Here is a 21,757-nt window from a genome sequence, read left to right as displayed (position 1 = left end):
TAGGGTGTGAAATAATGGTTCACCTTCATTCTTTTGCACATGAATATCAGTTTTCCCAGGCATTTGTTGAAGAGACTGTTCTTTCCCAATTGAGTGGACTTGGCAGCTTTATAAACAATCAATTGACCATTATATTCAATTTCATTGGTCTATACCTCTGTCCTTGTGCCAGTGCCATGCTGTTTTGATCACTTTTGCTTTATAGTGAGTTTTAAAATCAGGAAGTGTAATGCCTTCACTGTCATTCTTTTTAAGAAACTTTTGCCTATTTGGGGCCCCTTACCTTTTCATATAATTTTGATGACTGAATTTTCCATTTCTGCAAGATATGCTTTTGGAATTTTGATTTTGATTGCATTGAATTTGTAAATCACTTTGGGTAGAATTGACATCTTAGCAATAGTCTTCCAATCAATGAACACAGAATATCTTTCCACTTATTTAAGTGTTCTTTGATTTCTTTTAACAATGTTTTGTAGTTTTCTGTGTACAAGTCCTTTACATCTTTCATTAGATTTATTGCTAGGCATCTGATTCTTTTAATTGCTATCAGAAATGGAATTTTTTTCTTGATCTTTGTTCTCATTGTTTGTGACTAGTGTCTAGAAACACTACTGTTTTGGGGGCATGCGTCTTGTACCTGCCACTTTGCTGAATTATTAGCTCTATGAGCTTTGTTTTGGATTTTTCAAGATTTTCTATATTTTGGATCATGTAATCTGCAAATAGGGAAAGTTTTACTTCTTCCTTTCCAATTTGGATGTCTTTTATTTCTTTTTCTTGCCTAACTGCTCTGGCTAGAACTTCCAGTACAATGTTAAATAACAGTGGTGACAGTGGGCATTCTTGTCTTGTTCCTGATCTTAGAGGGAAAGTTTCAGTCTTTCACAATTGAATGTGATGTTAGCTGTGGGTTTTTCATACATACCTTTCATTATGTTGAAGAAGTTGCCTTCTATTCCTAGTTTTCTAATATTTTTGTATGAAGGAGTGTTGCTGTATTTTGTTCGATACCTTTTCTGCATTGATTGAGATGATCATGCATTTCCCCCCCTTCATTTTGTTAATGTGGTGTATTACATTGATTGATTTCCTTACGTTGAACACCCTTGCATACCTGGGATAAATCCTACTTCATCATGGCATATAATTCTTTTAATATGCTGTTTGATTTGGTATGCTTGTATTTTATTCAGGATTTTTGCATTTATATTCCTAAGAGAAATTGGTCTCTAATTTTCTTTTCTTACTGCTATCTTTCAATATGATATGAAGGTGCTTTCGTCTTCATTGAATGTATTAGGTAGTTTTCCCACCTCTTCAAGTTTTTGGAAGAGTTTGAGCAGGACTGGTGTTAATTGTTCTAGGAATGTTTGGTAAAATTCCCATGAAATCATTTGGTCCTGGACTTTCTTTGCTAGGAGGTTTTTTTTGGTTGTTTTTTTTTAAAGATTTATTTTTTATTTATTTCTCTCCCTTCCCCTGCCCCAGTTGTCTGCTCTCTGTGTCCATTCGCTGTGTGTTCTTCTGTGACTGCTTCTATCCTTATCAGCAGCACCGGGAATCTGTGTTTCTTTTTGTCGCATCATCTTGTTGTGTCAGCTCTCCGTGTGTGTCGCGCCATCTTGGGCAAGCTGCACTTTCTTTCATGCTGGGCAGCTCTCCTTACGGGGTGCACTCCTTGTGCGTGGGGCTCCCCAAGCGGGGGGCACCCCTGCGTGGCAAGGCACTCCTTGCGCATATCAGCACTGTTTTTGGACCAGCTCCACAGGGTCAAGGAGGCCCAGGGTTTGAACCGTGGACCTCCCATGTGGTAGATGGACACCCTATCCACTGGGCCAATTCTGCTTCCCATGCTAGGAGGTTTTTGATTATTTGTTCAATTGTTCTACTAGTTGTTTATTGGGATCTTTTGTTTCTTCTTGAGTCAGTTTATGTAGCACGTTTCTAGTAATGTGTCTATTTCATCTAGGTTATCTAATATGTTGGTGTACAATTATTCGTAATATTCTCTTATAGTCCTTTTTATTTCTATAGCATCAGTCAGTAGTAATGCCCCCCTTTTCATTACTGATTTCAGTTATTTGTGTCCTCTTTCTTTTTCTTTGTCAGTCTAGCTATTGGTTTGTCAATATTACAGATCTAGTCAAAGAATGAATTTTTAGTTTTGTAGATTGTATTACCTCTATTTCATTTATTTCTGCTCTAATATATGTTATTTCATTCCTTCTGCTTGCTTTGGATTAGTTTGCTCTTCTTTTTCTAGATACTCCAATTTTGAGATTAGGTATCTGGTTTGAGATCTTTCTTCTTTATTAATGTAAGCATTTAGAATTATAATTTTCCCTCTCAGTACTGCCTTTTATGTATCTGGTAGGTTTTGTTTTGTTTTCATTTTCAATCACCTCAAGCCGTTTCCTAATTTCCCTTATGATTTCCTCTTTTAACCCATTGTTAATTTAATTATATGTTGTTTAATTTCCACATACTTGTGAATTCACCATATCTCCTTTGTTACCAACTTCTCGTTTCATTCCATTGTGGTTGGAGAACATACATTATATGATTTCAATATTTTTGAATTTATTGAGATCTGTTTTGTGACCTAAGATATGGTTTATCCTGGAGAATGGTCCATGTGCACTAGAAAAGAATATGTATTAGTTGCTGTTAGGTGAAATGTTTATACATGTCTGTTAGTTCTAGTTGGTTGAGAGTATCATTCAAGTCTTCTATTTCCTTATTGCTCTTCTGTCTAGATATTGTATCCATTATTGAAAGTGGTGTATTAAAGTCTCCCACTGTTAATGTAAAGCCACCATTTTTCTTTCAGATCAGCTAATATTTGCTTCACATATTCTGAATCTCTGCTCTTAGGTGCATATATACTTAAAATTGTTATGTCTTGTTGAATTAACCCCTTTAACAGTATATAATGATATTCTTTGTCTCTCCTAATGGTTTTTTACTTTAAGTCTATTTTATCTGATATTACTATAGCTACCCCAGATCTTCTTTGGTTAGTACTTGCATGGTACATTTTTTCCCATCCTTTTACTGTCAACCTTCTTACGTCTTTGAATTTAAGATGAGTCTCTTCTAAACGGCATATAGCTGGGTCATGCCTTTTTATCAATTCTTACATTCTCTGTCTTTTTATTGGAGAGTTCAGTCCATTTACATTAAAAGTAACTATTGATAATGCAGGAGTTTCTTCTATAACTTTGCCATTTTTGTCACTCTATTCTTCCATTAAAACCTTCTTCCATGTTTAGTTGATTGTTTTGTAGTTACCATATTGAATTCCTTTTCATTTCTTTCTGGATATAATTTTTGTATATTTTCCTTATGGTGACCATGGGGTTGAAATTTAACATCCTAAATATATAATAATATTTGATTAGATACTATCTTGACTTCAATAGCATACACACACAGTGTTCCTATACCTCTCCAATCCCACCTTTTTTGTACCATTACAAATTCTATTTTTGCTGTATACCCTGTATACACTGTATACCCAAAGCCATAGATTTACTATTACTTTTTATGCCTTTGCATTTTAGCACCTGTACAAAGTAAGAAGAGATGTTACATACCAAAAATTAAAGTACAATTAAACTGGCATTTATAATTATACAAATAGTTAATTTTACTCTAGATCTTTATTTCTTTAGGCTGTTCTTTAGTCCTTTCAGTCTAAAGAACTCCCTTCAGCAGGGCTTGTAGGGCAAGTCTAGTGGTGATGAACTCCCTCAGTTTTTATCTGTGAATGTCTTAATCTCTCCCTCATTTTGGAAAAAATATCACCAGATGTAAAGTTCTTGGTTGACAATTGTTTTCTTTCAACACTTTAAGAATTTCAGTCCACTATCTTTTTGCCTTCATGGTTTCTGATGAGAAAATGGCACTTAATCTAATTGGACTCCTTTGTACATAACATATTGCTTTCCTCTTGCAGCTTTCAGAACTCTCTTGTTGCTCTTTGCATTTGACAGTTTGATCAGCATATAACAAGTTTTATTTTTCTTCAGGTTTTTCCTGTTTTGTGATCTCTTGGTTGTGCATATTCATGCCTTTTGCTAAGTTTAGGGAGTTTCTACCATTAAAAAAAAATTCCCTCTGCCCCTTTCTCTTTCTTCTCCTTCTGGGTTCCCCACAATGCATATATTGGTATATTTGATGGTATCCTACAGGTCTCTTAGGCTACTTTCCCTTTTATAATTCTTTTTTCTTTTTGCTCCTCAGCCTCACAATTGTCTTGTCTTCAAGTTTGCTGATTCTTTCTTCTGACAGCTCCAATCTGCTGTTGAAACCCTTCTGGGACTTTTTAATTTCAGTTAAGTCATCTTTAATACCAGTCATTCTGTTTGGTTCCTTTTTTTTCTATTTGGTTCTTTTTATTAGAAGTTGACGATACAGTAATAAAGCAAGTAGGGTAATCCCATGGCGAATGGAATGATCACATAAATGCCTTTCTGGAACCCCAACCTTCTATGATCCCCAAAAATGTGCTCTGTGGCTTCAGCAGTTTATTAGGGGGGAAGAGAAAAATATTGAAAAGGCCACTGTTTAATGGTAAAAGAATGACGATGTAAAGGTCCTAACCAGCCTAGGGCTAAGAAAGAAAACTTAAAAATCTGCACAGAACAAGCAAGCCTCTGACTGACGAGAGTAAGATGTTCAGGCACCAACCTGGTGAGAGTTCTTGGCTAGCACTATAAGACCAAGTGCACAGGGAGGCTGTTGGTAGAGGGTTGCACGTAGAGACTCACATAGAAATGAGCACACACACACACAAATGGATGTCCACACACCTACACACCCCAAAGAAGGAGATTTTCACTGGATTACACATTGGTGATGTTAATTTCATTTTTCCTAGAGGTTTGTGCTATGTTGAGCCACATTAAACTTCTCCTTTGGGGTGTGGGGTAACTGGGGCCGGAGACTGCTACATCTATTGGTGCTGCTACTGGGCTGCTTCTTATACCTTGTAAGTGAAATTGCATGCCTGAGGAGCAAGTCCAGCTTTTGTTATGTGCTGCTGCTCTCATGGAACTAAGTGAGCTTCCTTCCAGATGGACACTGTCTTGCAGGACTCTGCTCCCTCAGAGGGATTAATACTGTTCTTTATTCTTTGAGGCACTGCACCAGTTCACCCACGGAGTCTTTTGCTCAGTCCACCCAGCACCCAGGGCAGTGACCTTATCCAGAACCAAGACACTCTTAAGTTCATCTCAAGTTTTACTTTGAATTTTTGTCTTCCTGATACCCAGTTTTTGCTGGAGATTGGAAGGGGAGAGAAAGGAGAAAACTCTATGCCAAATAAATGGGAGACCCTTCTCATAGCCCCAAATACCCATTTGAGGATCCAGCCGCCATTCTAGGGGTTTCAATACTGACTTCAATACCCGCAATCCCAAGGATGTAGTTTAATCAGCCAATGCCTTGGGTAATAGTAACCTAAGACTCAAGTGCTATTTAGGTGGGTCACCTGTGAGTCAAGAGCAGATTTCTATGTACCAGATACTTCCCCCACACTCTCCAAGATACTATAACAGGGTAGCCCCCTCTGGGACATGAGAAATCTTCTTTTACTCCTAGCAGCAATTCAAAGACATGGACTTAAGGATTCTAACAAACTTCCTGTTAATAACACACAACGACCCTTTAAACATCCCACCATGCTTTCCCTGCAAAATGAAGTTCAGTGAATGTGACAATTCCCTGGTGTGTATTGGACTCTGCTTTATACCAGTTGTGCTGGTTTTCTTGTTCAAGGAGAGAGCTCATCTGTCAATGCAAAGCCTAGCACACAGATGACAATCAAGTACATGAAGCAATATTGTGGATTACAGTAGAAAGAATAATAGAGGCAAGGAACAAAACTTCCCATAATCAGAAGAGTAATCCAGTTTAGAGAAGAGCTGGGAGACCCCTTCTGAGTGGCAGTAGCCTGTATGAAAGAGCCATGAAAAAGAAAGGCAGAGAATAGCCCCCAAGAGGAATTTATGCAAAGACCACCTTTTCTTGCAGAAGGGCCACAAAGGAGATGTGGGAGTGAAACATATGAAGAAGACCTAAATAAATTGCAGGGCCTTCTGTGTTCTTGGGCTGGAAGACTAAATATCATTAAGATGTCAGTTCTGCCCAAAGTGATTAGTGGATTCAATGCAATCCCAGTAAAAATCCCATTAGTTATTTTTGCAGAAATGGAAGAGCCAATTATCAAATTTATTTGGAAGGGTAAAGGGTCCCCAAATGCCAAGAATATCTTTAAAAAGAAGAATGAATTTGGAGGACTCTCACTTTCTGACTTTAAAGCAAGGGTTCTTAACCTTTTTTATTCCACAGACCCTTTTGCCAGGCAGGTGAAAGCCATGGACCCCTTACTAAGTCCACAGTATATTGTATATTATTTAATAAGTATATCACACCCATACCAACATGTTCCCATGAGAATGTTTCTTTGAATTTCAGTTCAAGCTCATGGATCCCTTGTTAAGAACCCCTGCTTTAAAGCATATTACATAATAAAGCATATTTAAGCATGTTAAAACTACAGTGGTAAAAACAGCATGGTACTAGTGTAAAGACAGATTGACCAATGGAACTGAATCAAGAACTCAGAAATAGACCCTCCCGTCTACAGTCCAGTGATTTTTGACAAGGCTGTCAAGCCCTCCCAGCTGGGCCAGAACAGTCTGGTCAACAAATAGTGCTGGGAGAACTGGATATGCATATCATAAAGAAAGAAAGAGGACCTCTATCTCACATATTATACAAAAATTAACTCAAAATGGATCAAGGACTGAAATATAAAAGCTACAACTACAAAACACCTAGAAGAAAATGTAGGAAAACATCTTCAAGATCTTGTGGTAAGCAGTAGTTTCTTAAACCTCACACCAAAAGCATGAGGAACAAAAGAAAAAAATATGTAAATGGGACTTCCTCAAATTTAAACACTTTTGTTCTTCAAAAGACTTTGTCTAGAAAGTAAAAAGGCAGCTTATTCAGTGTGAGAAAATATTTAGAAATGACATATCCGATAAGAGTTTGGTATTCATGTAATATAAAGAGATCATATAAGTCAACGATAAAAAGACAAGAAGCCCAATTTTAAAATCAGCAAAAGGCTTGAACAGACATTTTTCCAAAGAGGAAATACAAATGGCCAAAAAGCACATGAGAAAATGCTCAACGTCACTAGCTATTAGGGAAATGCAGATCAAAACTACAATGAGTTACCATTTTACACCTTACAGAATGGCCATTGTTAAAAATTCAGAAAACTACAAGTGCTGGAAAGGATACGGAAAAATAAGGACACTTCTTCACTGTTGGTGGGATGTAGAATGGTGCAGCCTCTGTGGAAGACAGTTTGGCAGTACCTCAAGAAGCTAAATACAGAACTGCTGTGTGATCCAGCAATCCTATCACTAGGAATCTATTCAGAAGAACTGAAAGCAAGAATGGAACTGACATTTGCACCCCAATGTTCATAGCAGCATTATTCACAATTGCTAGAATATGGAACCAGCCCAAGTATCCATCAAGCAATGAATGGATAAATAAAATGTGGTATAGACCCATAATGGAATACTATTCAGATGTAAGAAGAAATGAAATTGGGATGCATATGAAAACATGGATGAAACCAAAGGATGTTATGTTGAGTCAGATAAGCCAGACACAAAAGGACAAATATTGTATGGTTTCACTAATATGAACTAAATTTGATGAGTAAACTCATGGAGGTACTCTACAGTATAGGTTACCAGGAAATAGAAGGTGACTTGAGAATGGAAGATGATGCTTAATGTATGTAGCCTTATTAGTGAGGTTAATTGTAAAAGTGGAAATGAGTAGAGAGTAACACATTAAAATGAGTATAACTAACACTGCTGATTTATAAATGTGATTGTGGCTGAAAGGTGTAGTACGTGGAATTAAATGTCAATTGAAAAGAAACTAGAGAATAATCTAAGATATATATGACATAGTGATTTTGGTGATGGATGAAGATTGTGGTTAGTGGTATAAATATAAGAATGCTCTTCTTTTACAAAGTGCTAAGGACAAGTACATAGAAAAATTACAATTAATGTAAGTATGGATGATAGTTAACAACAATGTTGTAGTATTTTGCAGCAATGTCAAGAAGATATTTCAATGCTAAGAAACAACAATTGGGGATATAAGGGGATTTAAGGGCATATGGGATTTTTCCTTTTGGAGTATTGAAAACATTCTAAAATTGACTGAGATGATGACAGCACAACTTTGTGATGAAAAAGAGAGCCCCTGAATGTATACTTTGAATGGATTGTACAAAGCAAGGGACTGTATAACACAGGGAATCCAGTGGCGGATGATGGATTGTGTTTAACAGGACAAATAATGAGAATGTTTTCTCCTGAATGATAACAAATATATAATATTAATATAGGGTGTTAATAATTGGATGGGTTGGGGGAAAAATACACCAAACGTAAGATATGCGCTATAGTTAGTAATATTTTGACGATGCTCTTGCTTAGTTTAAAATAAATGTTTCACAACAATGCCAAGTATTGGTTGTAGGGAGATATATGGGAGCCTTGTATGATGAGTTGCATGTTTGTTTTGTAAATTCACTTATTTTATATACATTTATTGTTTATGCTCAAGTATGAATGATATACTTCAAAATTTTCTTTCAAAAAAAGTTAACTGGATATCTGCATGTTTCATGCTGAAACAGCCTTGCATATATTTATATGTATATTTATTATGTTTGTATAATTTTGCATATATGTAATATATATAGTTTAGCATAACATCCTTGTATATACATATCATATGTTTGTATGTACAAACACATATGGTTTGCAACTTTTTTCTCTTTAACAATATATCTTGCTGATCTTTCTCTTAATTCTTTTTATCTGGTGCAGAACATATTGTAGTATGAATGCAACTCTTAATTGATGGATATTTATTTTATTGCTTATATTTTACTCTAAGATGAAAAAATATTGCAATTAACTTTGAAAACACATGTATTTTTGGATGGTAGATACTTAGAAGAGTAAACACTAAGTCATGGACTTTTGGTAAATACTGTCAAACTGCCTTCCAAAAAATCATCCATTTACATTCCCATCAATACTGCATGAGAACGCCTGTCTGATTTTCTCCCCATTCTTTTTGTTGTGCATTGTTTTAAGTATTTCCAACATGATAAGCAAACCATATCATTTAATTTAGATTTTGCTGATTACTAGTGATATTAAGATTACCTTTATGTTCATTTTCCATTTATAGGTTTTTCTCCTTCCTTGCATATTCTGTTTAATTTTGCCCTATTTTTATTGAGTTACAGGAGTTTGCTGTACTTTAGATACAATGTGTTGGTTGTTAAATATGTTGCTAATATTTTCTCCCAATATATTACACATATTTTGTCATTTATTTTTTCCCAGAGGTACATTTCATTTTATAAGGTCAAATACAGCAAACTTTTATTATAGGGCTTCTAAGTTTAGAGTCTTGAATGGTCAGGCCACCCCAAAGTATTAAAGTATCATCCAATATTCTGATTTATTTTCTCTTCCTCTCTTCCTGTCTTTCTCTCTCTTTCTCGCACATACGTGTTCACAGTCACACATATTACATTAGCTCTCTACTCCAAATGGAGTTTGTTTTATTGTATGATAATGAAGAAAGGCCTAACATTATTTTTTTCCCCCAAATCAATAGCACAATAGATTACAAAGTAATTCCCCACTGGTTTAGAACCACCTGTCTTAGAGATTTATACAAACAGATTTTTAAATATACAGAACATTCACATATATCTTTTTGTTCCTGGAAGCTATAATTTGATCTACTTATTTGTTTTTCCTATGATTATATCCTGCAGTTTTAATTACTTTTTGATATGTAGTAATCCCTCATTCATTGTTTGGTCTTACAAATATTTATTTGTACATATTTTCTTTCCAGTATAATTTTAGAATAAATCCATTTTTTTAAAAGATTTTTTTAAAAAATTCATTTCTCTCCCTGTCCTCCCCCCTAGTTGTCTGCTCTCTGTATCCATTTGCTGTGTATTCTTCTGTGACCACTTCTATCCTTATCAGCGGCACCAGGAATCTGTGTTTCTTTTTGTTGCGTCATCTCCATGTGTGCAGTGCCATTCCTGGGCAGGCTGCACTTTCTTTCCCGCTGGGCAGCTCTCCTTACAGGGTGCACTCCTTGCGCGTGGGGCTCCCCTATGCGGGGGACACCCCTGCGTGGCAGGGCACTCCTTGCGCGCATCAGCACTGCGCGTGGGCCAGCTCCACATGGGTCAAGGAGGCCCCGGGATTGAACCACGGTAGGCGGATGCCCTATCCATTGGGCCAAGTCCATTTCCCAGAATAAATCCATCTTGTCCCCCAAAACATCTGTTGGGGTTCAATTGTTACTGCACTGAATTTATAGATTAATCTGAAGAGAAACGACATCTTTATAATGGTGAGTCTTCCCATTCAGGAACATGGGATATCTCTCACTTTATTCAGTGTTTTTAGGTGCTTGTGTTTTTTATAATATTTTTATAACATTTTCATGCACGTATTTTAGTTTAAATTCTATATCTATTGATTTCATGCAAATGAAAATTTAGTAATTTTTCATATGTCTTCTAATTGGTTATTATAGATATATAGGAAAGTTGATTTTTCTCTGTTAATCTTTAGTTGTTAGATTACATTATTAATAATTATTATTAGTTTAATAGTTTGTTAGTTGATTTTTCCATATTTTCTAGGTAGATAATTATGTCTGCAAATGGTTATAGTTTTTTCTCTTTCTTTCCAATATTTATACTTTATCTTTTTTGTCACATTGCCTTAGTTAGATCCTATAGAACAAAATCAAATAAAGACATTTTAAGGGGGAATGCTTCTAACATTTAATTTTTTAAAAAACTATTTATTTATTTATTTATTTCCCTCCGAGATGGCTCTCTTGCATGTCTGCTTGTTTTTGCACTCATTGTCTGCACACTCTGTCTGGTGGCTGTGTCCTGCTTGCTGTGTCTACTTGCTGTGTCCTGCTCATCTTCTTAGAAGGCACCAGGAACCAAACCTGGGACTTCCCATGTGGGAGGTGGGTATCCTACTGCTTGAGCCACATCTGCTCCCTGCTTGTTGTGTGTCTTCATTGTGCCTCCTTGTTGTGTCTCCTTGTTCAGTCAGCTCATTGTGTCATCTCATTGAATGAGTCCACTGTCTGCTTGTCTTCTTTAGGAAGCACCAGGAACCAAATGTGGGACCTTCCATGTGGGAGGTAGATGCCCAACTGCTTGACCTACATCTACTCCCCTATTAATTTTTATTTATGATGTTTGCTATAGATTTCTTGCAGATTTTATTTATTATACTAAGGAATATCTCTTCTGTTTTTTGTTTGCAGAAATTTGATCAGGAATGGGTGTTGAATTGTATTAAATATTTATATGGCCTCTATTAAAATTAGTTTTCTGTTAATCTGTTTATAAAGTGAATTACTTATATTATATATATATATATATAGTATTTTATTTTTTTGAGGTACGGGGACGGGGGATTGAACCCAGGACCTTGTATGCAGGAAGCCGGCACTCAACCACTAAGCCACATCAGCTACCCCAAGTTGATTTTTTCATTTGTTTGTTTTTTGTTGTTTTTAGGAGGTACTAGGAACAAAACTTGGGACCTCCCATGTGAGAAGCAGGCATTCATCCATTTGAGCCACATTTGCTCCCTGATTGTATTTTGCTTTCTTGTTTGTTTAGTGTACATTTCAGGTTTTCTATCATTTCCTGAGTCAACTTTGTTCATTTTTATTTTCACCTATATTTTCAGATTTATTGTCTGTAAGTATATGTAAGTATTCTGACTTTTTAAGTCTCCATTCTATATATAATTATTATTTTGTCTTAAATTCTGATACCATTTATGTCTTCTGTCCATTTTGGGGAATTTGGTGTTATTTTCTCTTTTTTCTCAACATTGATAACCTTCACTTTCTTTGGCAGAAGCATATAGACAGTATCAATTTCTTATTTTCTAAAATGTGCACTTAAGGCTGCAAATTTTTGTTGATTCCTTCTTTGGGTTGAGCCCCATTTTGAGCAAACTCTGTAAGTGGTGTTTTCCTTTTAATTTCCTATCTAACTCAGGAGTTATTTAAAATGGAATTTAAAATGTCAAAGTGGAAAGTGTTTTGTCATTTTTTTGTTGGTTTTCATTTAAACTTAATAATTTAGTGTTTTAGAATGTGGACTATATTAAACCTTTATAAAGTTCATTAAGACCTTATTATAAAATAGCCACTTTGTATGGATTGAAAAGAATGTATATTCTATGTTGTATACATAGGCATATGTATGTTTGATATTAAAATCCTCTATATCCTTACTTGTCCCTTTGATTACATGAAATGATCATTTCTAAGAGTTGTATTAAAGCTTCTCATTACTATTATGTATTTGTCAATTTTCCTTGGATTTTCTTCTGTTTTCACTTTATACAGTTTGAAGTTCTGATATTAGGCACATAGAGCTAATTTGCCAATAGTGTCTGGAAGATTTCATCTTCCAACACACTAATTTGCTGTTTCATTGGAACCTCTCAGCTATTCAGTCAATCTATTAAGTTCTCTGTTTCATTGATAACATTGTAAATTTCCACCATCACTTTTTGGTGATATGTCCAATTTTTTCATGGTGGTGATATTTTATTTTCTTGAATCTCTGGAAAATAATTATTATAGTCATTTTAAAGATTGTTTCTAATTATGAGATTAACTCTGTTCATTGAGGCATCAGGTTTTTTATTAATTGTGTAAATTTTCTTTAAATATTTGGAATTTTATAGCTGTCTGCTCATGCTTGTATAGTCTATTCTGCTACTACCCATATTTGGAGTGATGTTATATTGCAGTTTTTCCCAGCACTCTATTTTGAAGTGATCAGAGGCAGAATTACATAGGTTTTGAGTGGCCTGCCCCAACACTATCTTCCTGTTTTTTAAAAATTTTTTTATTTAATTGTCTTTTTTTAAAAAAGATACATAGACCACAAAAAATGTTACATTAAAAACTATAAGAAGGAAGTGGATTTGGCTCACCTGATAGAGCATCTGCCTACCACATGGGAGGTCCAGGGTTTAAACCCACGGCCTCCTGACCTGCAAGGAGTGCCGTGTCACGCAGGGGTGTCCCCCATGTAGGGGAGCCCCACGTGCAAGGAGTGTGCTCCGTGAGGAGAGCTGCCCAGCACGACAAATGGGCAGCCTGCCCAGGAGTGGCACCGCACACTTGGAGAGCTGACACAGCAAGATGACACAACAAAAAAGAGATGCAGTTTTCCAGTGCTGCTGACAAGAATACAAGGAGACACAGAAGAACACACAACAAATGGACACAGAGAGCAGACAACTGGGGGCTGGGGAGGAAGAAATAAATAAAAAATAAATCTTAAAAAATATATATATACATAAGAGTTTCCTTTATACCCCACCTACCACTTCCACCGCTCCTCCCAATCAACAACCTCTTTCTTTCTTTTTTATTAAAGATTTATTTATTTCTCTCCCCTTCCCCCTCTGCCCTGGTTGTTTGTTCTCTGTGTCTATTTGCTGCATGTTCTTGTCCGCTTCTGTTGTTGTTAGCGGCACAGAAATCTGTGTTTCCTTTTGTTGTGTCATCTTGTTTTTTCAGCTCTCCATGTGGGCGGCACCATTCTTGGGCAGGCTGCACTTTCTTTCGCGCTGGGTGGCTCCTTACGGGGCGCACTCCTTGCGCGTGGGGCTCCCCTACCCGGGGGACACCCCTGCGTGGCACGGCACTCCTTGTGCGCATCAGCACTGTGCGTGGGCCAGCTCCACACGGGTCAAGGAGGCCCCGGGTTTGAACCGCGGACCTCCCATGTGGTAGATGGACGCCCTAACCACTGGGCCAAGTCGCCGCCTCCAGCAACCTCTTTCATGATTGTGGCACATTCATTGCATTTGGTGAATACAATTTGGAGCACTGCTGCACCACATGGATTATAGTTTACATCGTAGTTTATAGTCGCCCCCAGTCCATTCAGTGGTTTTCCACTTGACCTATGATTTTGCAGAGCAAGAGGCTTTACAGCATTCATAGTTCTCCTTAAGGCAGCTGGGGGGAATGCACTGCCAGTAGGAATGTACTGCAAGTAGGAATGCTAATGCATTCTCAATAGTCAGGACCTGCTGGAACTGATCTGCTTCCCTGTCCCCGGGCTGCTCTGGCTGCTCCCGGCGTAGTACAACTTGTGGAAAGCCTGGCCAGCTTTGCTGCACTTTCCCTGACCAATGATCCAGACAACCTCTCCATCTTTGAATCCTTTGACTTTGGAGTTGCAACTCTCTTGAAACTCTTCTTTAGGCATCAGTTGATCAGTTGTGTTTAAAAAAAAATTTTTTTTTTATGACACTTGTGACGACTCCAATTTTCTGGTCTTTCTCTCTCTCTCTCTTTTTAGTTCCTGTTGTATTCGATTCAAAAACAATTGTACCAATGTTTTAAGGAATTTGTTCAGAAGAGAGTGTAGATACTTGTCATTTCGGTCCAATTTTTTTCAGATACAAATATCATCATGTCTTTCCCTTGCTTAAAACTCTTGAATGAATCACAATTTCTCTTAAGATAAAATTCTAAATCCATTCCGTGGCCTACAAAGCCCTGTAGCACTTAGGCCTGCTGTCTCCAACTTTGATTTGTGACCCCTGCTGGCCCCCCGCCCCATGCTCCAGCCCGAACGGTCATGGAGTTCTTCAAAGACCCTGAGCCCTTTCCCATCTCCACCCTCTGCAGTGGCTTCCTCGGCCCTTCCTTTCTCCCTATTCTATGTTACCCCTCCCTCGTCCTTTGTTTGTTTACCCCTACTCAACCTTCACCCTTGATGCAAATGTATTAATATCACATTTCCTACCGGCAAGAGGTTAGGCATCCCTGATACGGGGTCACATTGTTGGCTTTGTGTCTAGCTCTACTACTGAGTATATGTTAAACTTTAGTGTAAATAAGGATTGTCTGAGGAGAATTTTTTTAAATTGAAGATTTCAGGACTGTACCCCTTAGTTTTTCTGTGCTTTTTTATAAAGATTTATTTTTTAAAATTTATTTCCCCTTCCCAGCCATCCGTGCCTCCCCCACCCCCGCAGTTGTCTGCTCTCTCTGTCCATTTGCTGTGTGTTTTTCTGTGGCCGTTTGTATTCTTGTCAGCAGCACCCGGAATCTGTGTTGCGTTTTGTTGCGTCATCTTGCTGCATCAGCTCTCTGTGTGTGCGGCGCCACTCCTGAGCAGGTTGCACTTTTTTTTGCGCTGGGCGGCTCTCCTTATGGGGCGCACTCCTTGGGCGTGGGGATCCCCTATGCGGGGGACACCCCTGCGTGGCAGGGCACTCCTTGTGCGCATCAGCACTGCGCGTGGGCCAGCTCCACACGGGTCAAGGAGGCCCGGGGTTTGAACCGCAGACCTCCCATGTGGTAGGTGGACACCGTATTCGTTGGGCCAAATCCGCTTCCCTACCCCTTAGTTTTTGATTCAGTAGCTATGAGGTGGGGTTGAGAAAGCTGCATTGTAAAAATAGTCCTAGATAATTTTGGCTCGTATTGTCCAGAGCCATACTGTTCAGAAACACTGGCCCTGCATGACACTTCTTAATTACATAACTTCTGTTTCAGGCCTGGTCTCCCCCTAGAGAATAGGCCTATGAAGTGACCATGTTTATCTTGTTCATCACTGTATGAATGTGATGAATGATAATATTAGAGATGCTGAAATTAACATTTGTTGAATGCATAAAAGTTGAATGAAAAAATTATTTAGTTAGGTATAAATCAGAGATATTTTCTATTCAACTCCCAGAAAAGCCTGAAAAGAAACTAAAGGTTTCCTTTTTTTTCTCCCCCTCCCCTGCTGTTTTCACTGTCTGTGTCCATATGATATGTGATCTTCAGTGTCTGTTTCTTTTATTTCTTGTCTTATCATTTTCTCCTTTAGGATTCACTGAGATTTGATCCCAGAGAACTCCGATGTAGGAGAAAGGTTCCCTGTTGCTTGCACCACCTCGGTTCCTGGTTTGTGTTACGTCTCGCCTTGACTCTCCCCTGTGCCTCTCTTTTTGTTGCATTATCATCTTGCCGCCTGGCTCGCCATGCAGGCACACCTTTACCGGGAGGCCCTGGCAACTGAACCCGGGTCCTCCCATATTGAAGCAGGCTGGTAAGATAGGGAATTAATAGATCTGGAACCTGGCAGAGAGCGCATGTGGACATCAGTAACCCCCAAGATGGCTGCTGGAAGACCCCCACCCCAAGATTCTGCCACCCAGAACAAAGTCTTCTTCTGGATACAAGGAACAGCCCCGGATATTCTCCAACAACTTTATCATTGGGTCCTCACTGGGGGATTGATGGGTGGGGCAATCAATCAAAACAGCAAACAGCTGGAACTCCTCCCCTGCCATTAGCAAAGGGGTGGGATAATTAAGTTTATAAAGCAGACCGTGAGCTCTGCTCTCCTGCCTCTGGACCCGTTCCTGCCCTCTGTGCACCGCTCTCACCATTTTTCCTCTGCCACATGGCCATGCAAGTAAACCTGGGGATTTATAATCTATAATGGGGAATTGTAGCTTGTAAATCAGCCCTATTTATCCCTTTTCACCTCCTTCCTCTCTACCTGGGACCCCTGCTCTGTTATTTTCTCCCATTTCTCTTCCCTCCCTACCTGAATAAATTACTGGCCTAACTCACCTGGCACTCTCTTGAAACTCATTTCTGCAATATAGCCAAGAACCTAAATAAAATCTGGTAACAATATGGTAGACAGAAGACCAATTGCTCGAGTCACATTTGCCTCCCAGAAACTAAAGGTTTCTGTGTAAATATAGTGTAAGTCATATTTCAGTGCTGGAAGCTTGTTCCTAGTGACACAACAGGTTTGCCTTTGGGAGAAACTGGACTTGGAGAAGAGTTCAGTAGCAGGGCTGATCATTGCCTAGAGCAGAGATTCTTATCTTGGAATCCAATCAACCAGAAGTTCACTAACCTCACCAACACGTGCATGTGTGTGTGCATGTGTATGTAATAATAGTAATAATATATTTATAAATATGTACTATTAGTGTATTCAACAATTTCTAAAGCACTCCCTATGTCTGTCATTTTTCTGGATATTGGAGCTACAATAGACAACAAAGACCTGGCATATATAGATCGTCTCATGGGGGAGAAAGACAATATATAAAACAAATCAGTAAAATATGTAAAATCGTAATAAGTGCTATGGAGAAAAGCAAGGCAGGGAAGGGGAAGAGAAAGTGGAGGCAGGGAAGAGGGCGGTTACGCTTCTAAACAGAGCGGTCAAAGAGGGCCTTACTGTGATGCTGGCATTTAAGCAAAAACCTGAAGAAGGTGACAGAGTGAGCCATGGAATGAAGAGCATTCCAGACCGAGGGTTTAGCAGCTGCAAAGGCCCTGAGGTAGGAATATGTCTGGCATATTTGAGTAACAGCAGGGAGGCCAGTGTGGCTAGAGCAGATTGAGCAGGAGGAAATGAGGTCAGATGTAATGCAAATACAAGGCCAGTCACGGAGGACCTTATAACCCATTGTAAGAATTTTTTAAAATCTGAATGAGATGGGAAGAGATAGGAGAGTTTTGAACCAAAGAAACGACAGTTTTATATCTTTATGGCTGTATGTGCATGTGCATGAGTAGCTATGTCCTGGTATGTATACAGGCAGGTGAGAGAGATTCCACAGGCACCTATGAGGTTTCCTTGAGAAGTTTTTCCTCTGAAACTAATGCTTCCTCTCTGCTTTTTTACCTTGCTCGCCCCACCTCCAGAGAGGTTGGGTGCTGCTGGGTTGGGTTATTTTCTAGGCAGACTCTTAGCAAGAGTTCAAATGTTGGAGCATACATTCTTTTTTCCCTCTTACACTTCTCCTTTCATGGAGATGTGAGATGGGTCTGGGGGCTCCTTTCAATTGAGAAAAGCTGCTCTCATCCCATCTCTCCATTGAACTCCAAATGAGAACAGAGGGAAGTCAAGGGCAAAGAGTCCATTCAGACTTCTTGGCTCAAAAGTGTATCTTGGAGGAGTAGCGAGAGGAGAGGCAGCTAGGGGAGCAGCACTGGGAACAGCAGCGGCAGTAGTAAATGTCGTGTGACCCAGTGTACTGAAAGCACCCTCTCACTTAATCCCCACAGTTTGGTCCTCATGTAATTTTACGGAATAATTTTATGGACTCAAAATTATTTACCTTTGACTTGTGAAATAGATTTCTTGGTATAGGTTTGCTAGGATCTGCATGATAAAAATTATCCGTGAGCGGAATAGCAATTCCCATATTAGATGGAGGCCTGTAGTTTATCTGCAATTGAATTAAACAAAGAAAATATCTAATTTATTATTATATACTAAATCTTTAATTTAAATCTCTTGATTCCCTCTCCACCCCCCCCCCCCCAAAAAAAAGCATTCAAAGCAAACATTTCATTTTTAGCTTGAGGTATTAAAGTGTCTCTTCACCCAACACCCCCACCTCCTCTTTTCTGGAATTGCAGCATTGTAATGCATTGTAATATAAATTGGAACTTGTAAGCAAGTGAAAAACGTATTGTACCTAAAATAGCTGCCAATAAAGCTAATGCAATAAAGTTTAATTCAATAAAGTTTAATACTATAGCAATGCAATAAATGCAATAAAGTTTAATACTAATGCAATAATGCATTAAAGTTAATGCAATAAAGTTTAATACTTTATGAAAGAGAATTAGTGGCATAATTAGTAAATAATTCTTCAAGTTTATTTGTCACAAAGAAAATTTTAAGTAATAACCTATTTTAAAAAGAGGTTATACTTTAAAATACTTTATATTTTAAAAATAGTATAGACTCCGAAAAAGGCAGCAATTATAATTATTACACTGAAATGGAACACGCAAAATATATCAGCCTCGGGCAAGTAAACACAAGGGAAAATAACTGTATATATCACAATAGCCCAAGATTAAACCACCATAAAATAGCATAACATGATAATAGTGAGACTAAATTACCAAGAAAAATCATGATTTCATAAAGTTTTTACTATTTAGGAAAAAAATATTCATCACAACTTTGAAATGACTTGAATGAAAAGTAACTGTGAATTGTTTCAAGCATCTAAGAAAAGAAATGCTAAAATTGAATGGGCAGCCGATTACACAAGAGTAATATATCATTGGTACTCTACTTAAAATAACAATCTGCTTAGAATTGTTTTTACCGGCAGAGTTTTGATCAGATTAAAGCCGTGATGGTCTTTGTGAATCCCTTTAATCCAGTCTTCCAACGGGATAAATTTACTAGGAATGTGATGCATAGATCTGAGATAACTACAGCTGCTTTTCAATGTTGACACAATTGTTGTAACAAAGCACTCGGTTGATGCTTCCCAGATCATAAATGCCAGTGAGGTTAAACCCTGGAAATGACCAAATAAATGAGGGTTTCAAATCAGTAACCAACAAAAGAGGAAGTTTCAACAGAAGAAGCATGATATTGGACAATAAAGATGTGTTTGAGAATAAATTATAACAGAAAACACTCTTTTCTAGGAAGAAATACATTCCAACCTAATTGGTTGTGGGAAACATTTGCAAATGAGCAAGGATCAAGAAGGTCTTATTTAATAAAAGCCATTATTATATCCCACTCAGATGGATGAGGCTTCCCTCATTCACTGAAAAGCACCCGGACATTTGCTTTGATGATATAAGTAAAATAATTTCCCTTGGCCTAAGTTTTTTGGAGAAAAAAAAAAAAGAGTTATTCACTTAGCAATTACTGTATTTCATTAAAGGATATTTTTGGTAGGAATCTAGCTTGGTAAATGTATTTCATCCTTGAACAATATTAAACTATCTGTTTAACTTTTAAAGAACTTTTTGAGTTTTAAAAAATGTAGACATACTAATAACTACAGTGGTATAGTAGACTCTGGTAGTGATAGTTTTACCCCAGTCCCCATACTCTGTAACTATTAAAAATGATGTAGCACCTTCTATGATATGCCAAAACATATCGAACCTGAATCTAAGCAAAACTCAACTATTGAAGGCTACACGGGAGAATAGAGGCACAAGTTAAGTAACACAAGGAGGCAAACAGAAAAATCCATAATGTTGGACATCCTATGGAACAGCTGACTAAATTTCTGCAATAATTCAATGATGGGGAAAGAAAATGGAGTGGCACTGCCTTCAACTAAGAGAGACTTAAGAGACAAAACAACTAGATGAATCTTGTTTGGATCCTATTCAAGCAAACTGATTGTGAAAAAAATTGGGGAATTTGATTTTGGGCTAGATTTTATATGATACTAAAAAACTATTTTTACAAGTTTTGGGCCTGATAATGGCCTTGTGATTATATGAGAGATACTCCACTTTAGAGATGTGTAATGAAGCATCCAGGAGTGTGTTATATAGCTGAGCCAACAATGGCCTCTGTGTAGTGGCCCATCTACTTGGTGACAACAGGCTAGACCCTTTAGAAAACCTTTTGGCACCAAACTGAAATTCTTATACATCCAATTCTTTTAAAATTAGTCCAAATAAGCAATTTTCAGTCATTTAGCATTAACTTAATTTGCCTACCCTGTGAAACTGAGCCCCACCTCTGCCTCTGTTGGCAAGAGAAGAAGCTGCACTCATAAGCCGGATGCCCTTCAGCTCTTGGAAGATTCTGGCCCAGAGGTTTCCCATTATACTACTCTAAACCATTGCCTGGAATAGAAGTACCCCCTCCCCCCCACACACACACCCCTTTTCCTTTCTTCTCTCCCTGAGGAGTTTGGGAGTTTTCCCCCTATCCCCCTTTCACTGGTGTCTTCTGCCCACTGCTGGCCTCTGGAAAGTTTCCTGCTCCTAGGGCCTTCTGCCTTCCACTGCCAAAGCTGTGCCGTCTTTCCCCCGCCTCCCCCCGCCCCATATAGTTTATGTGCTACTGTCATCTAGTGGCCAAATCTCTCTCGCTCAACTTCAAAATCCTCAAATTCAAACACACTACAGAGTAAAATGACATGACGTGTCATGTTTCAAAATAAGTCCGAATATAAACAAAAGGGAAAAATTAAAACAAGGTCGATAAAACAAAAGTAGCGTAATCCTGCCCACTGTTTAATCTGGGTGAAGGGTATATGCAAGTTCTACTTTTGTCTATATCTGAAAGTTTTCAAGATAAAAAAAAAATTAAGAGTATGCAGAAAAAGATTTATTGGCTTGAAAGGATTAAAATACCTAGTGAAGTGAAAAGAACAAAATTTTAAGTGTATTTATAATGCTCTCCCATCTTGAGAAAAGAGAAATAGAAAAATACTGTAAGTTAATCGTTACTGAGCACTTTCTATGCCAGTCATTGTTTCAGGTGTCTATTTTGAATGATCACTTTTAATTCTCAAAACAAGCCTTTGAAGTAGGTACTATTATTAGCATCTCTACTTCATATATGAGGAAACTTAGCCACAGTACAGGAACTTTTCCCTGGTCACAGAGACGACACCAGGAGTGAACTCCAAACCCGGTCCTCTGCTCCAGAGCTCACTCTTTGGAACACTATTCCCTGCTCCTTCCCAGCCGTTTCCAAATACCCAGATGTTAATAGTGCCTAGTCTTCCTTGACAGCTAGGATTACGAGTCATTTTTCTTCTTTTTCTTAGTT

General features: G+C 38.0%; 1 protein-coding gene across 1 annotated transcript in view; it reads right to left on the bottom strand.

The window, feature by feature from the left end:
* The window catches only part of CATSPERB (cation channel sperm associated auxiliary subunit beta), a 134,695-nt gene that overhangs the window by 21,741 nt on the left and 91,197 nt on the right, over positions 1-21,757 (bottom strand). Inside the window, exons 22-23 of the mRNA XM_058294913.2 lie at positions 19,323-19,520; positions 18,315-18,425 (exon numbers count right to left, since the gene is read on the bottom strand). Coding sequence (XP_058150896.2) covers positions 18,315-18,425; positions 19,323-19,520 — 309 coding nt within the window. The remainder of the gene's footprint in view (positions 1-18,314; positions 18,426-19,322; positions 19,521-21,757) is intronic.

Source organism: Dasypus novemcinctus, chromosome 3, assembly GCF_030445035.2.
Source record: "Dasypus novemcinctus isolate mDasNov1 chromosome 3, mDasNov1.1.hap2, whole genome shotgun sequence".
NCBI lineage: Eukaryota > Metazoa > Chordata > Mammalia > Cingulata > Dasypodidae > Dasypus > Dasypus novemcinctus.
Note: the sequence above shows the minus strand (reverse complement) of the source record. Positions and strands in the feature narration are given on the sequence as shown.